General features: G+C 35.2%; 3 protein-coding genes across 4 annotated transcripts; 2 read left to right on the forward strand and 1 right to left on the reverse strand.

Moving 5' to 3' along the window:
• Positions 1-606: 606 nt before the first annotated feature.
• LOC110738209 (CSC1-like protein RXW8) lies at positions 607-18,020 on the forward strand. Of its 2 annotated transcripts, XM_021918578.1 has the most exons (13): positions 607-1,516; positions 3,644-4,045; positions 4,783-4,929; positions 5,536-5,599; positions 8,067-8,276; positions 8,985-9,155; positions 10,839-10,886; positions 11,191-11,489; positions 12,068-12,347; positions 13,776-14,054; positions 16,988-17,221; positions 17,321-17,495; positions 17,606-18,020. In XM_021918578.1, exons 2-13 carry the CDS (start codon positions 3,765-3,767, stop codon positions 17,701-17,703), a joined length of 2,286 nt encoding a protein of 761 aa, XP_021774270.1. In that variant the 5' UTR covers positions 607-1,516; positions 3,644-3,764; the 3' UTR covers positions 17,704-18,020. The 2 variants fall into 2 exon arrangements, with proteins under 2 accessions (XP_021774270.1, XP_021774271.1); XM_021918579.1 differs by lacking the exon at positions 10,839-10,886 and having other exon boundaries at positions 611-1,516.
• Positions 18,021-19,250: 1,230 nt separating this feature from the next.
• Positions 19,251-20,426, reverse strand: LOC110738187. Its single transcript, XM_021918561.1, has one exon. It carries the CDS (start codon positions 20,424-20,426, stop codon positions 19,251-19,253), a length of 1,176 nt encoding a protein of 391 aa, XP_021774253.1.
• A 1,600-nt stretch (positions 20,427-22,026) lies between these two features.
• LOC110738188 lies at positions 22,027-22,686 on the forward strand. The gene has a single exon (XM_021918562.1). It carries the CDS (start codon positions 22,027-22,029, stop codon positions 22,684-22,686), a length of 660 nt encoding a protein of 219 aa, XP_021774254.1.
• The last annotated feature ends 2,774 nt before the right edge of the window (positions 22,687-25,460 follow it).

Consider the following 25,460-nt stretch of genomic DNA (forward strand, 5'->3'; position numbering starts at 1 on the left):
ACTAAAAGCTACTAAAAAACTATTGCCGAACACGCCTTAATATTTCTAACTTTTTATAAAAGCTACCTCCACCACTAAAAACTACCATAACCACTACTTTGCCAAACATTCACATCTTTTTTTGTTAAGTAGGGGTTTGACCAAGTTAAACTAATAAAAGCTACCTAAAAGCTACTCGAACGCTAGCGCCGAACACACCCATAGAGTGAAAAGAGGGTTTTGGGGTGATAAATTTCACTTTCCCAAAATACCCCTCTTATTTTAGTTTTTTGTTTTTTTTTAATAAAAAGCTACAATCCTTAAAATAAAATAAAAATAAACTACTGCCTAAAATAAACTACCATTTGAAAAGAAAAAAAAACATTTGAAAAAAACCCAGAGAATCAAGCTTAATAGATACGAATAACTTAGGGCTTGTTTGACATCATTTTTGGTTTTCAGTTTTCTGTTTTTTTGAAAACCAAAAACCAAAAACAGGAAACAAGAAAAAGGTGTTTCCACTTTTCTGTTGTCAGTTTTCAAATTTATTATAATTTTAATATGTTTAAATAATTTTTGATTCATTATGGGACATATATCATATACTTTTAAAAAAAACAAAAAACCAAAAAAAGAAAACCACAACAATGCCAAACGAATCCTTATATTCAAATCATACATGGGCTCCATTTTTTAATGAGCGATATGAGCTCGACATGATACTAGTTTAATTTTATAACCATGTTTGAAGCACAATCCTATAATACGTGGGCCTCCAAAATCTACCCCGTATCAAGCTTTACCTCCCATGAAATATTCCCGACATGCTAAGCTTGGTTTGGTAACATAAGCCATCAACATCCGAAGCATTGAACGCAAGAATCTTAAACCGCGTAAAAATCACACCCATAAACAGAATTAAAATCGTACACTCCATTCCCACGTTAATTCCAAAATCACAGGGCACCAAAATTCCCAAATGAATAAATTCCTGAATACTTTCCATTTCAAGGCCGTAAGCGGTAAATCATCCACCATTACCCCACGTGACGTAATCATTCAACCAATAAAAATAAAAAAAATGCTGCGCTGGATACACTTAATACCTTCCACGTTGACCTACAGTCCAAAACGGTGTGACAACTACCCAATCACGCCGTCCCACGTGGCCAACCCCGTTACTTTCTCATTGATTTGTTTTATTCTTCCCTTTTAATTCACCACATAATTGATTAATTAAAATTAATTTCAGATTTTTTATTTTTTTATTTTTTTATTTTTTTTTTGCATTATTCCAAAATAATCTCCGCCATCGCTCCAAAAATCCAAATTTTGATTCGGTTTTTCGTCGTTTTTTTTTGTCGAAATTATCCCAAATTGTGTTCATAATTGCTTCTAGGTTTCATTACTTTCTCCATTCAATTGTTTGTGAAGTATATGCAAAACGTTTCATTTTTTTTTTTTTTTTTTTTTTTTTTTTTTAATTTTTTATTTTGTTGCAATTTGGTTCGAATTCATCAATTTCGTCGGAATTCAGGTATTTTTCATTGCATTTTTGCAGTTTTCTCTTTTGTTACATGTTTCAGACATCTTAATTTCACTGGAATTTAGTGTAATTCTTAGATTTGATATTGAGTAATGGTTGTTCTTGATTAAGTTATTAATTTAAGATTAGTGAAAAATTGTATAATTGCACTATTATAGCTACAGAGCTATTATTACTTTAAATCAATTTCTGTGTTTTTTCATTTATTTATTATTATTATTATTATTATTTTTTATTTTTTTTTTTTTTTTATTATTATTATTATTATTATTATTATTATTATTATTATTATTATTATTATTATTATTATTATTATTATTATTATTATATTATTGAAGTGATACAGAAAGCTAAATTTCTTTGCCGTAAAGAATTCTGTCCAGAATTTTGCAGTTTTTAGTATTGTGTAATTTTGTCTTTAGTTTCTCATTTTTGTCGGCATGAGAGATTTCTTGAAATTCTGATAGGTGTAAGGCAATATAGATGTTTACATAGTCAGCGTTGCAAATTTTGATGAAGTATGTTGTAGGTGGCGGTTTTAGGGTGTAGATGGTTGGCTGATGGTTTTGTGTTGATGTTTTGATGAATGATATTATAGCAAAACACTTTTTTCGTAGTCATCGCAGTAGATGAATCGACTTAACGGAGCGTTGGTCGAAAGTACTTGTACTATAATATCAGGTTCCATTGTTGAATTGATGATTGGGAAGAAAATAATGAGGTTGCTGGTTCTTGTATTGGCATTTGTCTGTCTGACAAGTCAAGAAATAGTTGAGAATATGTTTCATGGAGAATTAAACCCCTATAAACAGTAGTGCAGCGTCTACAATGGTCAATCTCATGTCTACAGCGGATCTGTCACCATATTTAGTTGAATTAGTGAGAGGATAACTGGATAAGTTTGACAGATTGCAATCTTTGTGCATAGGGGAGCTGTTCAGGAGACCAAGCTGTTCGAGTTCTAATCGATATCTTCTAAATTATTGGCTTGTAGATGGAGGGTTTCCTTTGTGCATTTGGACCAAGACTGACTAGATTAGGTTCCAGCCAAAATGAACTGTACAAAGGAATACTGCCATTCATTTCATTTAGGGAACATAAGAAGTTTATTTGCAAAGATAAGGTTTGAGTGACTGAGTGTTGAGTTACTCACTTACAGTGAGAAAAGTAAAGTTTGAGTTTAAAATAAACGCTCTATACAATTAGACAGGTAATATGAAAAGGAATATTGTATCCCCTTGTCTTCTCCATTCCCGAGCTTGAAATGTTACTGTAGGATCCATGAGTAAGAATAAGATGCAAGACAGACTTCACACTAGTTGTCTCTAGAAAGTCCATTCAGTAAGTGGGGAATGTGCATATCATTATTATTATACGCAATGTTTGATTGATATTCCCTCTGCTTATTAGGTCGGAGGGAGTTATGCTCTAAACAGGCCCTTTTGATTAGTAGAAAATCAATCATAAGAAGAGAAGATACTTTAGATAGTAAAAGCTTCTTATAAAGTCTGATAATTTATTCTGGAAATCTCTACGATCTTCTAATCTCTGCCCTCAATCAGTATAAAAAGAAGCAATCCTGTTCCTGCTGTATCCTTTTTTTAAGTTTTGAAGGAAAATTGTGATGTTTTGAACTCCCCAGCAGCCCAGTTTAAGCCATTGTGCTGTGGGTTTTTGCTTGCCTGTTTTCTCTTCCCCATAAAGCTTCTAATATTCCAACTGCAGATATTCACTAAGTAAAGGATTAGTCTCTTCATGCAATACATGGACCAATGTTTTTTTTTTCTTCAATCTGTGACCTGGGGTTTGATTCTCTTAGACAGGTAGATTATAATAGGTGTCTAACTTGATATAAATACTATAGGAGATTAGGAGGAAATATTTTATAAATTTTTGTAATACTCAATTTCTATATAGTGCTTATACCTCAGTGTTCCTAGTTCCTACTGTTGGTTGATGTGATTTTATTGAAAATAGCTCTAATATGACTTTTGATACATAGAATTTGAATCTGTTCATATACTAGTAACTAGTAATGTACTTTTGGGATAATGTTTCTGCTAATTAGCTCTCCTCTTATTATCTCCTAATGCAATTCTTTTACATTTTTTTTGGCAGCACCTGCATATTGTAATCATTTAAATTCTGCACAGAGCGGTCTTTCACAATGGCTCTATGATATAGAAATTATTCTGATTTTCTCATTACCATGGTAAAATCTTCCTGTTAGTGGTTTAAAATGGAGATATCTGCTCTATTGACCTCGGCCGGGATCAATATAGGCATTTGTTGTGTGCTTTTTTCATTATATTCCATATTGAGAAAACAGCCAAGCAATAGAAATGTATACTTTGGACGTAAATTGGCTCAGATGCGATCAAAGCGTAGTGATCCTCATTGGTTTGAGAGATTTGTGCCTTCTCCTAGTTGGATTGTAAAGGCCTGGGAGACATCTGAAGATGTAATATTGGCTGCTGGGGGATTGGATGCTGTTGTATTTATGAGAATGCTTGTATTCAGGTGACTAATCTTGATTTTCATACTCATTTAAAGTTGTATTATATATTAATTTGTTCAGTATATGCTTCGTCTTTATTTGATCTGCCTATTAATCATAGTTTTTTTGTTTTAACCATATGTATACCAGTATATGCTTCGTCTTTGTATTTCTATTGTACAGTCGGTTGTAATTGTGCATGGTCCAACCAGGCTATTTTTTTGCACAGTATTCTAATGATGGTTAAAGCTGTTAACTGGAGGGAGCATGAAAGACAAATTTGGAAAAAGAAGCTCCAGTTTCGTGTCAAAAAAAAAAAAAAAAAAAAAAGAATTGTAGAATGTGGCCATCTTTATCGACTATTAATAACTTCTTGATTTTTTGGTCCAACTTCGAATTGTGAAGTATGAAAAAATAGAGCAAATATGTAAATATGTGATCCAGTCTATTTTCTTGCCATTTTAGATAGATTACTGCTAATTTCTCAAATGCCATAGGCTCTTTTTGGTATGATTCAGTATAACTTTGGAAACTAGATAAGTAGGGAATTCCAAGGGGAGTTAGTGTTTAATAATCATAGAGTTTCTGTACTATATGAAACTTGTCATCATTTATCGGTCTTGTACTTTTGTTCCCTGTTCATGCTCTCTGTTTTTAGTCTTTTTACCCTTGTGTTTGAATCCTGCCCTTTTCTGATAAATGTTCCTATATATATGACCTATCTCTACAATCTGATGCTGTTTAATTATTTACTGTGCAGTATTAGAATTTTCTCAATTGCAGCTATTGTGTGCACTGCTATTGTGCTTCCCTTAAATTACTATGGTGAAGAAATGCAGCACAAGCTCATCCCTGCTGAGTCATTGGAAGTGTTTACCACTCAGAATGTTAAAGAAGGTTCTAGATGGTATGGTTGCCTCTTCCTATCTAGTGTAGTTGCATCACTTTTTTTTGGAATTTTCTGGGTATGAAAACAAGATTTATGATTTCTTCAATCTAATGTTTATAAAAGATTTATAAAAAAATCTGGATAGTGTGTGTGTGTGTGTTTTTTTCCCCGGTTTATGATACAAGCACATACACGCATATGCATCAAATGGTGTTAGTTTAAGAATTTATGACAATGACCGCATTGATCAATTTTCTTAATGCTTAGTTGGTGCGTTAGTGCGTAATGTTTCTACTTTATACTTCTTATACTTTAGCCTTTGGAATCCATCAATCATTTTCCATATATCTTTTCTGTTGAGGCCCTTGGGGAGTTGGGAGTTTCTTCTTAACTTTACTTTTGGGGTTGAGGTTATTGTTGATTTTGATAATTTGGGATGAGGGGGTGTTGAGATCCTCTCTTACCCACTTTTGCGAGAAGATAATTCATCCTCATATTATTTTTGGTTGTGTAATGGCAAAAAAAGTTTTATTTTTAGGCTGATTTTTCCAACAAAAAAAGATTATAGTAATTATCATATATGCTGCTATTTAGTGTAATTGTTACTGTTGTTTTCTGTTTCAGGCTTTGGGCTCATTGTCTTGCACTGTATATCATTTCGTGCTCTGCGTGCATTCTTCTCTACTTTGTAAGTATAAATTATCTTGAATATTTCAAAATTATAGGCCACTTGCCCTTATTTCTTAATTATATTATATTCTTGTAAAATATTAAAATCACCTATACCTTACAATTCATCCCAGTGTATTTTTCAACTTTAGTTTATACAAATTTGAGGAGTTGTTCAAACTTGCTGTTTTAACGCATCATATGAAGACATTGATGCATCACATAAAGATGTTAATCCTTTACACCTATGTTTGGATAGAGAGAAATGGAAGGAAGAGATGAGAAAGGGAAGGATGCATCATCCTTTGTTTAAATGCCTAATGCAAGGAGGGAAGGGCAGGGAATGGGAAGGGTCCATTTTTCTTGCCCTTTTAATAAACTAAATTCCTCCATTGTTGGAGAGATTTGGAAGGAAAATGGGTGTTCACCTTCTCCCTCTCCTCTCCTCCCTTAGTCCCTTTCCCTTCCCGCTTTTTCCTTCCCCTTTACTGTTGTTATCCAAACATAATGTTAGATTGCAAAAAGATGATTACAAATGGCTTTCAACAATAACAATACCAAAGCCCAAAAAATAATGGGGTTAGCTGCATGAATTATGACCTATCTCCTATGGCTATCCACATGGATTTATTTTTTCACACATTATTTATGAATCTATCTAGTGCTCCATGCTTTTGCAAACCCTTTATTAGAAAATTTTGGATTTTAACACCAGCAAAAAAACCCCAAAATGGTTTTTAAAACCCCCATACAAAAAAAAAAAAAAAAAAAAAAAATTAACACTTCGCAAATTTTTGAAAAATGGATGTTACCACCACTTAACGGCCTCCATCCAAAAATTTCGTTAAGTGGGGTCCATAGTGACATGTGTTACCATTTTATTTGTTCTATAAAAATAAAAAAGAAAAAAAATTAATACTCCGTAAATAATAAAAAACCTAAAACTACCCGGCCACCACCGCCCCACCACTGGCACCTTCACCCAACGCTACCAGCTAGCAGACCGGTGGCGCATCCCCTCCCCCTCCCTCCTCCAACCCACTTGAACCCTCCCCATCCTTTTCCGCAGCCCTAATCGGCGCCAAAAACCACCAAACTAAAATCCTCCTTCCCCAAAACGACCACAAATGGCTGAAATTGGTCGGTTTTTGCTGTGAGTGGCCTTAACCGGCCGATTTCGTGGCCGTTTTGAGGAAGGAGGGTTTTGGTTTGGTGGTTTTTGGGGCCGATTAGGTTACAGGAAAGGAAGGGGAAGGGGATGCGCCGCCGGTGTGCCTACCTGCAGCGTTGGATGAAGGTGGCAGTGGTGGTGGTTGGGTAGATTTATTTTTTATTTTTAAAATTTTTTGTTTATTTATTTTCTTTTTTTTGGCCAATAATAAAGCGACACGTGGCTTTATGGCCCCACTTAACGGATTCATGAATGGAATTAGTTAAGTGGTGATAAAATCAAATTTTCGAAAAATGTTATGGTGTTAAAATAATTTTTGTATGGGGGTTTTAAAAACCATTTTGGGGTTTTTTTTTGTTGGTGTTAAAATATAAAATTTCCACGGCATTATAAAGCTTTTTAATTCCCACTACTCATTGTTTTTGGTTTTCTTTTGAAATCTTTATACACGCAATCCTCCGTCTTCTACACCAGTGCATCCTGATTGCTATTTTACATTCTCATACCAATATAGATTTTTCTCTTATCTACACCCATCCTAACATAAAACGCCTCTGCTACACTCATCTTCTTACTATGCTCCTTAGGGCCTGTTCTGACTGAGCTGAAACTGAAACTGAATATTTTATGAGAGAAGGGAATTAGGAACTGAAGAGAACAAGCCCTTAGATGCCTAACATTTTAACTTTTATAATAATCTTATTGCTTTGCAGTCTTAGGTAAATTTTATTTTAACATTAAAGGCATGCTACGATAGCTCAATAACCCCATCATTGTTCTCTATTCGGGCCACCTAGTCTACGTGTTACATCTTGATCAGTATCTCCACTTCTGTGTGAAATTGATTCAAAGCTTTTAAAACATTCAATAATGGGTAACTTTTTTGTCGTCAAATGTCATAACACACTTTTAATTGGTTATACTTCAACTTAGCGCAATTTTGATTTTTTTTTTTTCAATTTTATTTAATTTCTAGCTTTTGTCTAAGTACTTAAAGCATATCTTTGTTTTAATTAATTTGTAATAAGGTAATCCTCTGTCACTCCTCCACAAGATATTTGTTTTACTTGTATACACACACCCTTAACCAGGTCAATATAAAGTTAGAAAAACTTAGTAGAGAATTCTTTTAGTAAGATATATTAATTATTGGGCTATAGTTTGGATTTTACAATATACCAAAAGTGGCCTACTATTATGATTTAGAGGTTGTACCAAAAATTCATTGGCTTACTCTCTAAATCTGAAAGTTCATTTGTGTATGAACAATTTTGAAAGGGTTTTTCTCACTAGTATCTGCTGTAATTTCCTTCAGGAGAATAAAAGTATTATTAAGAGGCGCCTTGCATACATTAAGGGATCTTCTCAAGATTTAAGTCAATTTGCTGTACTTGTTCGCGGGATACCTTGGTCTGCAGAAGAGTCATATAGTACTTCATTGAAGAATTACTTTACGAAGCATTATCCATCTTCTTATCTTTCACACCAGATGGTATATCATTGTGGAAAAATTGAGAAGCTGATGGTATGTTGACTTATAAAAATCCTTTAGAACTCTCTACAAGTTTTAAATGTGTGATCGTGATGCTTGCATGCCGTTGTGAGCCTTTAATGTACATATTAAAGGTTTTTCTTGCAAGTGATTTCTATACAACCCTTACTCCTTTATCTTAGTAGCTATCTCTTTTCCTTTTGTCTTAATTATCATATTATATTCGAGGATGACTGTGCAAGCTATTTTCCTTCTTTAGACTTCATTGATTGCACAGCACACTTATAAGGACAGAGTAGGAAAATTGGTAATGGTGCGGGGGTTGGTCACTTTGACCTTAATTGCAGAACTTATTATGACTGTCAAATTTTAATTTTCCTTTATCTGACCTATTTTTTCCATCCTTGATGTGTTTGATATAGTTATTTTAACAGATCCTGTGGAGAAAAAGCGCAATCATAAAATAGATAAATTACCCACTCTGTAGCGTATTCTGAATTTGTTGTCCTTATCAGCTGATTGTTCTATCATACAATGTGAACTTGGTTTCTTTTCGGCAGAATTATGAAGTCTTTATGGGTTCAGATATGTTATGGTGCAACTTTTGAAGCCTTTCATTTTGTTAAAGTGTTTATGTTAGTTTGCTTTATTATATTTATCTTTATCATTTGCTGGCTGTCCATGCAGTTTCCTACCAAAATGTAACCTATTTATGACTGGTATTTAACGTTTTTGATGCAGAAAAATGTCAGGGAGATGTACGATGTTCTCTATCATGATAGCATTCCTTCCTGTCACTCATGCGGTCTTTCAGGTGGAGGGCGTCCAAATGTATTCAACATTCTTGTTAATGAACCAGAAATTATTGAAAAAGGGAGGCTTGATTTGCAAGACTTGCGTGATAGAGGAAAGGTTAGAAATGATAAAGTTACCTGTTATGCTACTTAAGTACAGCTGTGAATGTGTCTGATTTCTACTTTCATCCTGCTCACTATCTATTTAGCAATAATTATCACTGAATCAGTTTTTCTTAATTATAATCTTGGTTTTATGCTTATTGATGCCTAACTTTATATTGGTAGAAGATGACTTGTTCTCCCTCTTGAGATTGGTGGTGGGGGTGGGAGGTGTTTTTCTTGACCTGTAGCAGCGTACTCTGATTTGATGAAAAGCAAGGCTTTATGCTCTTTATTTTTTATTTAACTCTAAGATAACTGATTAAAATTTGGTATATGTATCGTCAGTTAAATGAACAACTGATTTAGGGCGTGATAAATGTCCTCGGGGGCTGGGTCCAGTGGTACACCATGTTCACTTCATCACATGTCGACTTGAGATATGGTCAAATTAGTTTGACATTACCTGTATACTAGGTAGGATAGGATCCAAATTTCTATCAGCTGTTGATATGGTGGGTTATAGGGTATAACCTCAATCCTGCCCCATCAGGCTAGGCCAAGGTTATAGGGTATAACCTCAATCCTGCCCCATCAGGCTAGGCCAATTGGTCTCTTTCCTTGTATAACAAGTCTCTTCTGCCTCCAATTTCTCCATCACTATATTGTACATAATCCTTCTGATGGAGCAAAGTAAACGTCGTAATATCACAACACTAAGTATTATTCTTGGTAAAAAAAATTATGGTGATATTAGATGGGTATAAGGTCATTTTTTTTCAAAACTAATGAATTATGTATATTGTTTGATATTGTATCAGGTAATTGTAACAGCTGTCATTATTTTCAATTTATCACCATAGCTAGAAGGTTGCTTTACCCTCATAGTCAGGACAATTGATTGTAAAGTTATACTCTTATTTAGATGGGAAATTCTAGCTCTTGTTTGTTTCATAATTCCTCAATGAGTATGGACTTAGATTCAGCCATTTTCCTTGCCAAATTAATGACCATATCACTAGAAAATAAACAAAAATCCACTTGGAGTTGGGGATTTTTTAATAAAGATTTTGAGCTTTAGTTATAATGAAAATGCAAAAACGAATGTCACTGTCTGGTTGTAAGAAGCTTTATGTGAAGCCTACTCATTCCAATGCAGGATGAATACATAATCTATGCTTGTCCAACTTTCATAAAACTAATGTTTTTATAGATGAAGGAAGAACTCAGTTTTCTTATAGGTCTTATAAAAGTTTATGCTGTAATAGGATTCTTTTGACCCCCAAACTTTTTGAATTCTGTAGCTATCTTTAAAAGTAATTAATTAGCTTTTGATTCCACCCACCCCCCCCCCCCCCCGGAATTTTGTATACTTTGTCTAGTGGCCTGCTAAGCGTACCAAGATTAGCAAGTAGCAACCTTCTTCAGATTGTAATGTTTTTATCATTTAGGATTCCTCTTTTTTTTTTATTTGTGACGTCAGCTTAATAGCTGTGTAATTGTGGGTTTGGGGAAGAGAATAGTTTAATTTTATTGGAGTTTTAGAATTAACATTCTGGTGATATTATGGACTGGACTAGTGAAAGAAAAGTCAGCAGCCACTGCAGCTAGTCAATGAAGGGCTGTGTTTATTAGTTGATATCTGATGCTAGTGTTAAATGTTAAAAGGTTTATTAAAATTCCCTTGCTTGAATTCCAGCCAATGCTGGACTATGAAGAGCTATTTTCACTGGGAATTTTGTCCAAGGTAACCCTGTGGTGTTTTATATGCTTCCTTTTATTTTTAATAATTATTAGTCGCAGAATTTCCATCTAATGATATTATCTGCTGTTTGTCAGTCTTACCACCCCCTCGCATCCACCCAAATAAAAAATAGCATTTTATTTTGTTATTAGGAAATTCTGGGTGAAGAACATCATTGATTATTTTAGATGCAGTTCTTGGATTAAGTATATTTGTTGAATTTTTTTCATTTTTAGATAATCATGTGGTACTTTTTGAAGTAGTTATTACTTTTTTTTTTACAGTTTAGCTGCTTCTTTTGTTCCAGGAGTGTCCATCTGCTTTTGTGTTCTTTAAAACCCGCTATGCAGCTGCTTGTGCTGCACAGGCTCATCAGTCATCAAATCCTATGTTGTGGGTCACGAATCTGGCCCCAGAGCCACGTGATGTGTATTGGCCAAACCTAGCTATTCCATATAGGCAATTCTGGTTGCGAAGGACAGCAACACTTCTGGCTACTGCGGCTTTTCTGGTCTTCTTTATTGCTCCAGTTACTCTTGTGCAAAGTTTGGCTAATTTAACACAGCTCCAGCAGGCGTTTCCCTTTTTGAAAGGACTGCTAAAGAAGTAAGTGACATGATGTTATAAAATGATGTTTAATTTTTAAATACAGGTTGAATGTTAAATTGAATAATGTAATTCATTGATGATGAAACAAAACAATAGACGAAGAGATTTAGCATTATTATGTTTTGTTAGGCAATGCTAAATTTTAGGGGCTTACGGTAAATAGGCCCTGTGTATGTGCAAGGCTGCTAATAGTTTGAATAAGGAAAATTCTTTAGTATGCTCGTTGGACAGCAGTGGAAGATTTCTCTTCTCCAGCATCCTGTGTTTGTTTGGAGATGAACTCCGAAAGCTGAATTTTGTCTTCTTATTTTTGAAGGCCAGAAAGGCTTAGCATTTTTCTAAGTGTTAATTCCAGTGATCTTCCTGAAAAATGCTACACAGGACATTCTAGAATATGGCATCGTTCGAAATAATATATGTTTTTGGCTTGTAGCTGTTTGCAGTTGTGGATCTGGGACCCATTTGTCACCCTTTTGTCCAGCAAAAGGGCTGCTGAAGGCTGCATTGCTTGATCAAATAGTTTTTGATGGTGCGTCATTTAGTACTTATTTATTCTTTTTGTTTCCTTCCCTCAGGCCGTATGTAAGCCAGCTGGTTACAGGGTACCTACCCAGTGTCATACTGGTATTGTTTTTTTACACCGTCCCACCATTGATGATACTCTTTTCAACAATTGAGGGGTCAATTTCTCGTAGTGGGAGGAAAAGGGGTGCATGCTGCAAAGTCTTGTTTTTCACCATTTGGAATGTTTTCTTTGTTAACATTGCATCTGGAACTGTGCTCAACAAATTGAACGTCTTTTCCCAACCAAAAGACATACCTACACAACTAGCAGCTGGAGCAGTGCCTGCAGCGGTAAGTATGTGTTGTTTTCGTTTAATAGTTCTTTTTAGTTGTAGATCCCTCCTTGCTATCACTTTTTTTCTTTGTCATAGTATTCTTCTATCTCCTGCATGGGCTTTATCTCATATTGTAGCATATTGCAGTATAGCTAACAAGCTTTACACAGCCTTAAAAATTCTTTTTTTTTTTCAATTTATATACATATTTTTTCTGGGACTTTTAAGTACAGATGCTTGGTCTGAGTTTGTGTCATTGGTTGTGCATTTAAAGAGTAATAGCTGAGACATGGACTCAGGTACTCTTGTCTGACTCGGCCTTTTTATAAAATTTTCATGTTGTTGGCTGAAGATTAAGTGTCAAAATGTTTTACTTCCATACCAGTGTTTCGAGAATGTAGCACGAGTACGAGAGCAAAAGAAGAGTCCAAGTAACATAGATAGAAAGAACCTTTTTGGGTAGGGTGGGGATGGGGGATGGACCTTAGTTTCATTATTCCAACTAGAAATGAGTCAATGATCAAAGGTTAGTTTCTAAAGTTTATCTAGGATAAAAAAAACTGAATAAGGATTTGAGAGTTTCAAATCTGGTATCGATCATGAGGGTTGTTTATGTGAAGGGTTGTCTTCAAAAATAAAAAAATGTGAAGGGTGTGTGTTCTTGTCATCTAGTTGTTCTTCTTTCCTCTGTTTAAATTTTTATTTTACAAGAAAATAATCTTAATTTGAGGCGTATGACATGAGTTTAAGCCTTTAAGGGAAATATGCAAGGCGCAGTGTGAGGATTTGCTAATACAAGTATATGGTTGCTCATTGAGATTTGGAGGTTGCAGGCTCAACTTGTGGTATTATGCTGCACATTTGTTGCTGGACTTCCTGAACTTGCTTTGGCAAAACCCTCTTGTGCAGGGTTACTTAGAGTTGGCTATCACAGGCATACATTTTATATGTTTTTTTTAAGCCCCTTAGCAACCTGCATGTCTGCTCTGCTTGTGTAACTGATCATTTTTTGATTCGTAGGAAAAAAAGGTTTCATTTAGGTGATGCTGTAGAGCTTTAGTTATCTTTTTTAGGGTGCTAAGTTGGAATTCAGGGTGCTCTTTTGGAAGCGGTAGGTTCGACATTTGGAAATAGGCTGCATATACCTTGCATGACTGGCATTGGTTGGACCCTGCTGCATAGGGTTCTATATTTATAACTCTTATTATTTACTCTGTATCAAATGCTATGAATTGCATATGTTTAGCGTGCAAGTTTTATTAAATGGCTTTTTTTTTTTTTTGAAACAAGTTTTATTAAATGCCTTAATAAGGCCTGTCACTCTGTCAGCATGCATGCTCTACAAATTTTACTGATTTTTTTCTCTTACAATGCTCTAAAGTTTTTTTGAAGATGATGTAGCAAGGGTTTGTCTTACTGATTTTTACTCACTAAAACTATGCAGGTCAAGTTCTTTATGACTTATGTCTTGACATCAGGTTGGACCAGTTTGGCATGTGAAGTTGTGCAACTATGGCCTCTTCTCTGTAACTTCATCTATAAATTCATCCTCAGAAAGAATCATGGCCCATTTGATGGAGAGTACACCTTTCCGTATCATTCTGAAGCACCTAGAGTCCTTTTGTTTGGACTTCTTGGTTTAAATTTTGCAATCTTGGCACCTTTGATGCTGCCATTATTGCTGATTTATTTCTGTCTTGCTTACCTCGTGTACAAAAATCAGGTATGCTTTTTTTTTTCTTTTTTCCCCCTTATTAAATCACATTTGTTTTTCCTTTTTTCAGTAATTAGTTCATGGAGTTTTTCCTCATGATGCAAAATGCTTCCCTATTGTTATTAGTGTAAATCCTTTTTCTTTCATCTGCATTCAGAACCAATTTAAAAGTTTATAGGAAGCAAATGATAAAGATAAACCTCTAGGAAAATTGTTCTCTCACATTTATTATTGTATGCAAGAGATTGGAAGGATGAAAGTATAGAGATAAGGAAGAAGAGAATTCGAGAGAAATGGATAATTGATTGTAACTTGGTGCAATTAAATCATTTAATGATGTTTACACAGCCCAGGTCTTAAGAGTTGCTGGACAGTCCCAATATCCAACCTACAAGCTAAGCTAAATTAAAAACGCTCCACATTTTTTTTTGATTCATTTGCTCCCTCATCGACCTCCTCCTTGTATAGATATTCATTCTGCTTTATTCTCTCCCTCTCTACTCTGTTAATTTGAATAAATTAACTCATCTACATATCACATGGGATCTTGATGTATACGTTTTGATCTGTATTATCAAACTATCAATTCTATAAATTGTTATTAATATATAATCAATGATAATAATAGCCAAAGATTTTCATTAAAGACCACGTAAAAGGCCAATGAGTAGGAGGGAAAATAGAGGGTGTACCTCTCAGCTTATTTCCCAAGCTACCACATAAACCCTTATTATCCTTCCCCTTTGGACTAGTTCATTACATATCATGTTATTTCTTTGGAAAAATTGACAAAAGTAATCCCAAATTTGCCTCATTCGCCCAAAATAATCCCAACTTTGGATTATGTTTTAATAATCCGAATTTTGATATGAATTTGCTTTTAATGGTCCCAAGTGACCGGTAACTTTTGAAAAAGTTTTTTTTTTTAGTGTAATGTACACATGTCACCATGTAATTGGTCAAAATACGTTGTAATTTATTATTTTAAAAAAAAAAAAATTGTTAGTAATTTTTTTAAGGATCAAATTATTAATAATAATTAACAGTTAACTAATTATTTTAACAATAATTAAAAGCTAACTATTTTAAAATTGAATGCAAGAAAAACCACCAGCCACCACCGTACTCTCCTTGCCCTCCACCCTCGCCGCGCCTGCCCCCACCGCAGTGACGCCTAAACTACCCAAATCCCACGCAACCTTTTCGCCGATCGCTCTCTTCCCGCAGCAACCCCCTTACTGCAACCCTAACCCTTCCCTTCCTCTGCAACCCCTTTTTGCGGTTAATTACCCCCACTCACAACCCCCACCTATAACCACAAAACTAGAACAATTCAGAAAAGCGGTGGGGTTTGGGTGGGATTCAGCTGAATAGACGTGGGAATTGCGTGCCTGGCCGGGTGAGGGGTCGAATTTAGGGCTGTCACGGCAAGGATAAGGGTTGCGGGTGGGTTCTTTGGTTGGGGAAGTGGATTCGAGGTAGGGGAGGAGCTGTCGGGATGGAGGGAAGAGAAGGGAGGTGGTCTCACCGCCACAGGGAGGAACTCCCGGCATGGGATGGAGGCCGGAGTGGCGGGGAGTGTGGTTGGGCTGGTGCCTGGTGGGGTGGTGTTTGAGTTAATTAAATAATTATTTTTTATTTTTATTTAAAATTCTTTAATTTTTTTTTAAAAATTTTGACCAATCATATGTTGACACATGTCAGACCAGTTGGGACTATTGGAGGCAATTTCATATCAAAGTTCGGATATAATCCAAAGTTGGAATTATTTTGAGCGAATGAGGCAAAGTTGGGATTATATTTGTCAATTTTACCTACTACCTCCATTTCATAAAATCTGCAACAAACTAGCTTCCACAATTCCCAAGACAAAATTTCTTAAACAAAGATTAGAAAATAGAGGGGCATATGATTAATTGGATGAGAGAGAAAAAGAACTCCACCAGTTCACCACCGCCAACACCCACATACTCCACCAGCAACACCAATCAGCCGCACAACCACTACACAAGCACCCACACCACCCTAACCACCATATGCTCACCCTGTCACCACCATAGGCTTTGAATCATGCTTAAAATCCACCTCACCCACCTTGTAACCACAACCACCCACCTTGCCACAACCCCACGTCACCAACCACCACCAAACGAACCGCAACGCCGTCACCAGCCTGCACCAACGAACCGAAAACCCACGTCACCAGTCACCAACCAACACCAACGAACCAAAACCCCAACTCACCACCACCAACAAATTGAAACCCCACGTCACCACCACTTAGATCTGAAACCCACCTTACCACCACAAAGATTGAAAACTCACAACCACGAAGACCTCACCCTTATTGGTTACAAAAATTTGTCTAACCCTATCCAAATTAATTGTGAATTGAAAACTTTGAAAAGGAAAAAGGGAGAAGAGAACGGGTGGCGAATCCTGAGAACTAGCGGCTATGAAGAGAACGAACGGCGTGGTGAGAGAAGAGGGAGAAGAGAGAGAAAAGTATTGCTGGTGGTTGAGAGGGAGGAGAGAGAAAAGTTAGGTGATGTTGGTGGTGGAGGTGGTTGTCAGGGAGGAGAGAGAAAGTGGGTTGGGGTTTTAATTGGGGATAAATTAATTTGGATTAATAAGTTAATATGTGGTTTATTGAAGTTAAGTAAAATTAAGTAAGGGTATGATGTTAATTTATCAAAAAAAAATTTACTAAAAGAGGAAATTTTTAGTTTGTTGCAGATAATGTGTAGCTTTTGTTTTTGGAAAATGTTGCAGATTTTATGAAACGGAGGTAGTATTTTTTTTTTTTTTCTACTAGTTTCTTTTGGGTTGGAATATGTGTTTTGTCTTATGATTTGGCATTTGAATATGATCATATATGCATCATAACAACTTGCTTTAATTTGAACTGATGCATTCTTTTGCACATTAATTTTTTTCTTCAGATTCTCAATGTTTATATCACGGATTATGACAGTGGTGGTAAATATTGGCCGATTGTCCAGACCTCAACAATATTTTCTTTGGTGATGGCACAAATCATAGCTATGGGAGTCTTTGCGTTGAAGAAGTCGCCAGTATGCTTAGGATTCACTATTCCATTGGCTATATGTACACTGTTATTCAATGAATATTGTAGGCGGAGATTTCTCCCCGTCTTCAAAAACATTGCTTCTGAGGTAACATATTTGATGTTTGTGGTGCTTATCTGTAAGCCTTTATTGTAATCACAAGGTGTAAACAAGAAAATATGAATTTGATGGATTGCATAATCGCAGGTTCTTATTGATTTGGATCAGCAAGATGAGGAAAATGGGAGGATGGAGGCTATATATCAACGGCTTCAATCTGCCTATTGTCAATTGGAATGGCTTGCATATGGTAGCTCCAGACCAAAAACAAAGTACTTGTGTAACGATGAAGACATTAGGCACACTCAAGAACTTAAGTCAGGTCTGTCCTGTTATTCCTTTTTTTTGGCATTGAGAATTTTATTCATTTATTGTATTTGTATCGATTCTTTAGCAACTAATGCGTGAATCTGACATGTTCTGTCATTGCAGAAATTGAATTTAGTCAAGAAATTACATCAGATGAATCTGTAGATAGACCAAGGCCTGCAAATCACAAGACAGACGTCGAATCCAGTCCAATTAGATAGTACATCATTAGGCTATATGATTGTTTTTTTTATTCTTCTTCCATTTTTGATATCCTGGAAGTGTACAGTGGTATAGACGTATAGTGGTCATATCTGGTTGAATCAACGCTTGTAAGAGCAAGTTGATTCACAATATAATTGTATAGGCTTGTATAGGATTTGAGGCAATACTTTTGTTCTCTGCTTCTTTTGTTCAATTATACAAACAAGACTCTGCATTCCTCCAGACCTCCACATTACCAGGTTGCAATTTTCTTTTCTGGTTTATTTATGGAGCTTATACGTTATATACAAAGAAAAAAATGGAAACAGAAAAAGAGTTTACAGATTATAATGGTATATAGTAAAATTTACTTTTGGAATTTGGTGGCTCTTCGGCTTTTGTTTTTTATGCTGTGCCAGTGTTGTATTTTTTCAAATTTTTTAGTGTGATTTGCTGCTTATTGTCTTTTATTATATGTCATCAACGTCAGCATGGACATTGCTTCATTAGGCCCCGTTCTTTAGAGCTGCTCTGCTGAGTCCTGCTCTGCTCTGCTCAAAAGAAATCTGCTCGGCTTTGCTCTGCTCAGCTTAATTTTCAAATAATAATTAATAATAACAATAATAATTAATATTCAATAATAATAATTAATATTGTATTGATAATAATAGTTTATTATTTTGAATAATTATAATAATTATTAATATTAAAAATAATTTTAATAATTAATAATAACAATAATAATAATAATAATAATAATAATAATAATTTTAATAATAATAATACTAATAATAATAATAATAATTAATAATAATAATAATAATTAATAATTTTAATAATAATAATAATAATTTTAATAATTAATAATAATGATAATAATAATTTTAATAATTAATAATAATAATAATAATAATAATAATAATAATAATAATCTGCTCTGCTCGGCTATCCTGAAATCTGTCTGCTCTGCTGAAATTTAATCTGATCTGTTCTGCTAACCCTTGCTCTGCTCTGCTTTGCCCAGAAGCTCAAAAGAACAGGACCTTAGTACTGCGCAACATGTATGCTATTTATACTTCCAAAAAAAAAAAAGAGTGGAGTTATGCCTGAAAATTCAGGAAGTATAAAGGAGGATCCGAAATTTTCAGGGGATCTACCCATCCGCCTTAAATTTCCGGATGCTCGGTGGTAGATCGAATGTGGTTGGGTCGGAGTTTTTTATTTTATTTTATTTTATATTATATATTCAGAATTGAAATGAACCTAAGAAATCCTTACAAAGTACAATTCTATGCTATCAATCTTAAAGATGGTTGAAAGAGTATACACAGTGGAAAATCAAAATGAGGCAACTAAGGGTCTGTTTTCTTCAGCTTAATTTCAGTTCAGTTTAGCTCTAATCAGTTCAGTTCAGATTATAATTTCATTCTCTCACAAATAATTTATTTTTAACTTCAGTCAGTTAAGTTCAGTTCAATAAATCAAAACAAGCCCTAAATAGTTTCGGGGAAGGTAATAGTTCGTATGTTGAATGTATTTTTTTTTTGACAAAGGATACAAACAACTACATATTAATATTAAAACAAATAGAGTGAATTGCCGCTTCTCCGGCAATTTGGTGAGCTCTGTGGACGCGCTGGCGATCCGCCTTATGAATACCACAAACCTGGAAGCGAGAGGCAAGTTGCAAAATTCTCCGAATAAGCCATTTATAAGCGATGCTACCCTGACCCTCTCCACGAAGCAAGGAGACCAGATTATGTGAATCAGTAAAAACCGTAAGAGACAGAATCCCGGAATGTAAAGCCCATTGAAGCCCATACAAGCAAGCTAAAGCCTCTGCATGTAAAGGAGAGGAGCAAACCCCGTACTTGCTACCTCCAGTAATCCGATCATCCAACGGATCCTCATTATCCATGCACCAACCCATTCCAGCTTGTAGAGAATCTTTAAACCAGAAGCCATCAATCTGAAGTGAGAGTAAACTCCTGTCATGGGGGTGCAGGCCAAGCTGAGCCCTGTAAAACCCAGGCGGAGAAGAAGAACCACCATTAGCCTCCACAATAACAGGAATGCTATTAGAGTTGACAAAGACAGAATGATTCTCCATGACCTTCGCAAACGTCGAATCAAAAGGCCTAGACGACGATGAATCCCTAAAGACTCTAGAATTACGGCATAACCACAAGGTCCAAAGCGTACCGATGAAAGTACCTAAGCGAGCACTTGAAAGTCCATCCCGACTGATAAAAAGTCGGATATATTCTTGGATCCAATCTGAGAGAGAAAGGTCTCCATTAAATTCTGAGCGAATGCTGAGGCATCCACCCCTCCAAATCGAACGCGCGCTGGCGCACATCCTGAAAAGGTGTTGTAAATCCTCTGGTTCCGTACTACAGAGGTCACAGAAAACATCTTGAATCGGAACTCCTCTGTGATTGAGTTCAACCTTGACCGCTAGAGCACGATGTAACAACTTCCATAAGAACAACTTCCATTTCGATTGCAACTGAAGAGACCAAAGAACCTTCCAAAAGGAGTCAGTAGCGGAAGGTGTAGAAGAAGGAGAAAGTTGTTGTTGAAGCATTGCGTAGCCAGTCTTAATCGAGTACTTTCTAGCAGGGGTACCCGTCCAGTAACAGAAATCATCTTGAGTAGTATCAGGAAGTTCCATAGCTAGGATAGCAGAGGCATCCGCAGGAACAAACGAATCCACAATTTTAGTATCATCCCACCCCATCGTTTGCTGGTTGATAAAAAAACTGATAGTATGTGGGGTGCCATTTGGCAGAGGAATTCCAGGTTTGAACTCTGGAATGCCCCCATTGACCCACTTAGCAGAACCAGCTAAAGTAGACTGACCGTTTCCAATTTTCCAACTACAACCCTGTTTCAAAAGAGTGTCCGCCTTAAGTAACCCCCGAAGGCCATAAGACTACCGACCAGAGTACCGAGGCCGAGTACTATCATTGTTGGACAGAAAGGTTGTGCGAGCACTGAAAACTCTTGAGACTAGAAGCTGCGGGTTGGTAACGATTCTCCAAACATGTTTCATTAGATACGCCTTATTTAAGGAAGACAAGCAGCGAATACCCAAGCCCCCTAATCCGCGAGGAAGATGCATGGTATCCTTGTTTACCCAGTGCAGGCCTTTGTTGTCCGAATGTGCCCAAAAGAAGCGCATGAGCAATGAATCAATTTTCCCGGTAACAGAAAGTGGCAGCTCATAGCAAGCAAGCACGTGGGATGCCATCGCAACAAGGATTGAGTTAATGAAAATTAACTTCTGCGGTTGAGACAACCGAGTAACGTTTAAACAATGGATTCTTCCAATAATTTTATCAATGATGAATTGGAAGTGATCCTTCTTTTTTCCAATGAAGTCGATAGGAGCCCCCAGATGATGATCGAACCCCTGAACATGCTTCATTCGAAAAATTGATTTGAACCTGTCCTGAAAAGGCACCCCGATATTCGGACTGAACTTTATCAATGATTTTGAGAGGCTCAGCTCTTCTCCAGAAATCTTAGTAAACCTTTGAATTATCTGCACAATATTGTTACAGGAAACAGTCGAAGCCCGGAAAAAAATAAGAGCATCATCCGCAAAGAAAAGATGGGATATAGTAGGGCTTGCTCTCGAAAGCTTAATTCCCTGAAAAAGCTTCAATTCCTGGCCCAGGTGTAGCATTCGCGAGAGAATATCCATGTAGAACAGGAAGAGATACGGTGAGATAGGATCACCTTGACGAAGACCACATTGAGGTTTAAAGGTTTCCGAGGTGGTGCCAATAACCAAAGATTTATAAGTAACTGTGGCGAGACACTGTTGGATCATCTGTAACCAACGGGCCGGAAATCCGTAGGCTTGTAACACCTGCAAAAGAAAACTCCAGTGAATTCTGTATATAGAAACAAATTTATCATACAATAAGGGTTTGTTCTCATACGTTTAAGTTCAGTTCAATTCAGCTCCTAATTTCCTTCTCTTATTAAATATTCATTTCAATTCAAAGCATATACAACAAATCAACCATCTAACATCAAAATACAAACGACACGACCCGTCAAATGACTTGACGTGACGATCTTCCGTGCATGGCGTCGTGATCATCCGTCTTCGTCGTCAATCTTAACTATGATCGTCAGTCGTCAACAAATAATCCTCATTTATTCACCGATTTCTCATTTTTTTTTTTTTAAAAAAAAAAACAAAAACTCAGTAATTATTAATTTCACCTATAAATACCCAAAACCCTTCACCACTTCTCCCTCCTCAACCCCATTTGAGAGTAGAGAGAAAATTCAAAAAAAAAAAAAAAACCCTCCATTCCCCAACAATGGCGGTTACCATCCATGAAAACCCACCACCTTCCCACAAAGTCCGGCACTACACCATCAGCATCTCTTCCACCCACACCATCTTCACCACCGTCACCTCCCACCCCGGCGCCGCACGCGAGTGGATACACCGCACACTCCACCAACACCGCCGTAACCGCCACCGTCTGATCATCGGCCTTGGCGTCCAATGGACTCCAAACACAATCTGTCTGATGAACAGCCCCGCCTCCACCATCCAGCTCTGCATCGGGTCTCGCTGCCTCATCTTCCAGCTCCACCACTCTCTCTCCTCCCCACGCATCCTTCGCCGCATTCTCTTCGACACTCGTAACACCTTCGTTGGGTTATGGAATCACTCTGATGCTTCGAAGCTTCTGGAGTGTGATCATAAGCTTGAGATGGTGAAGGGTATGCCGATTGATCTCAGGAATCATGTGTTTGACCGCCATGGGAGGTCGCTTCAAGGTGGTTCGATTGTTGACATTGCTGCTCAAGTTCTGAAAATTGAGATTGAATGGGATCATCAAACTTCAATGACTGATTGGGAGCTTCATCAGCTTAGTCGCTCTCAAGTTCGTCAAGCTACTGTTGATGCTTTTGTTGCTTTCGCCATTGGTATGGATGTTCAAGCTTGGAAACTTAACAATTATATCTGACTTTAAATGTCATTATTCCACTTCTTTTTTTTTTTTTTTTTTTTTTAAATTTATTTAAGTGGTAATTAATTAATGTGTCGGATGGTTTTATGTTACCCAAACTTTTAGCCTTTTAGGGTTTGTTTGGATGATGAGGGTTTTTGATCTTGGTGATTTTGTTTTACCATTTTGATATAATTTTTGGTTTAGGTGAAAACTGCCATTTTGATGGAATTGTGTGTAGCTCCAAAATCTGACATGTTAATTTGTGAATTGCGAATTTAACCTTTATCCGTTGTTTTTTTTTAATAACTTATTTATTGTACCTTAGATATTACATGTGGAATTTTATTAGATTTTTGTTTTTTTTTAATATAAATATAGAAGTAATGTTTCAAAAACCAAAATGTAGGAACAAGTGAAATAATTTTTTATTTTTTAAAAATGTGATTATTACTTTGTATTAGGATAATCTTGTGGGATAGTGTTGAATACATTAAAATTTAATGTACTCCGTATACCTTTAACAAGAATTAATTTGTAAGATTTAATACTATAAACTTTTACAAACACCCCATGATCCCCATCAACCTCTCGTCTGGTTTCCAAATCAGGTGAAACATAGCTTAAGGATTTTTCAAATTGTGCACAGCTAATTTTGGTATAACAACTGGAGAAAGTTATGCATCCTTGACTGTCATTCAACAAATCAAATAGGTGCTCCTGTTATTCACTTCTGGCCAAAATGTTACAACATCTTCTGTGGAAAACATGAGAATTGTCCTAAAGTTCTATGTTGATCTCATCCATTAATGCCCAATATCTCCATCATAAAGTGTTTGAATCAATAAATCCACTTTTTATGTTTATTACTCCACTCATTATGTGCTTACAAGTTACAACATATACAATAATGTGTGTATGAGTAAATGGCATTTTTACCTCATTAGTAACCTAAAAAGTCCATCATTTGAGATTGTTTATAGCTTATAATACTTGTTTTAGGCTCTATTCTAATAAGGGCGTCGGATATCAAAGCTCAAGTTACAACAAAGAGTACATTATGTTCACTTATTAAAGATCATCTTATCGTTTTTGAATTTAATTAAACTTATCTGAAATTACTTTAACTTATTTCAAGTAAGAATGTGGTTAGCCCTTATTAACAATTGCCATAATTTATTTTTCCTTAACTTAGCTTATGCAAACTTATTTTCTACAAGAAATAGAATAGGTTTAAGCAAACATATTGAATTTAGTTAAAATCTAGTAAAAGCTTAGATAAGGTAATAAGGCAAATTAAAATTTGTGGAAATGAAGTAAATAAAATGAATTCTTAGCAAAAATAGTACTAGTATATAACTTATCGTTAATATATGATGTGGGAAAAAAAAAGCCTTATAGAAGTATTTTATACATCTAGGTGTATTGTGCACCTGACTAACCCAAAGTTAGTTTTTGATCTACTGTTTGTGATTAAATGATAAACTATTATCAAAATTAAACAAAATACTAATGGATATATTGTGCAATTAGGTGAGTCTATATCTTTCCCTCGTCAAATAATTGGTGATTTCATCGAAATTCAACATGCTAAAATTTATTGCGATTATCCAAGATAATAATGATGTTATATGTGGAGAATTAATTTTTAAAGCAAACTATGCATAAAAGATAAAATCGGATAAGGATTGATAAGTAGATAAAAAGTACAAAGTAAGATAAATTCAAATGAGTTTTGAGAGCTTATAATTTCTTATCTATTTAACTAATTTTAGTCATAAATTTAACTTAGCTATCCCTCATTTAAAGTTGTAGAATAGATCGATCTAGTTGTAGGGATTTATCAAAAATTATTGTGAGTTATATTCATATGCTTTTCACTTTTAAACTATCTTATGTTAAACTTAGGGCCCGTTTTCATACGTTTATTTTCAGTTCAGCTCAGCTCAACTCTTAATTTTCCATTTCAATTTAGTTCAATCAATGAGAACAAGCCCTTATTTTACACAACTTTAATTAATTTTTTGAAAATAAAATTTAGGAAATCACCCTAATAAAATGAAAGTGAGCAAGTTGTTAGCATACAATTCAAGTATGAGAAAGTGAGAATTGTAATTTTAAAATTAGTAAAAAGTACACAAAATGAAAATAATTTGAGAAACTGATGATTGGTGTTTGATAGATTGTTTTTATTCAATAACATCATTTGTATTTTTTTAAAAATGTAGGAAAATCCGTGCACACTAAAGATTGGTTTGTATAAGGAATATATCAAAATATTGATTTTGACTACATAAATCATACGTAGTATGACAATGAAATAAATAATGCATATTCAAAATGAAATGAATCTAAAATTCTGGTAAATTTTTGAGAATTATTTGGTTACAATAAGTATATAAAACCCTCTAATTACTCAAATTTAGGTAGTTTGCAATAAATTATTCCCCAATTTTGGTCACAAAGTCCTTAATTAGTTAATTGATCAAAATTGACATTTGATTTTGAAATTAAAAGTAATGACCAATTTTTTTGAAACTCCATCCATAAAAAAAAAAAAAAAAAAAAAAAAAAAAAAAAAAAAAAATCAATTTTATCCACTGAAACACTCAAGTAAGGCCCTGTTCTCTTCACCTTAAAAAAACAATATTAAGTAAAAATAATTTCAGTTCAGTAAAATTAATTTCAATTCAGTTTTCTTAAAGAAGAATTATAATAGAAAATCAGTAAAAATAATTTCAGTTCAGTAAAAATAATTTAAGTTCAGTAAAAACAATTTCAGTTCAGTAAAA

This window comes from Chenopodium quinoa, unplaced genomic scaffold (genome assembly GCF_001683475.1).
Source record: "Chenopodium quinoa cultivar QQ74 unplaced genomic scaffold, ASM168347v1, whole genome shotgun sequence".
In the NCBI taxonomy this organism is placed as follows: Eukaryota; Viridiplantae; Streptophyta; class Magnoliopsida; order Caryophyllales; family Amaranthaceae; genus Chenopodium; species Chenopodium quinoa.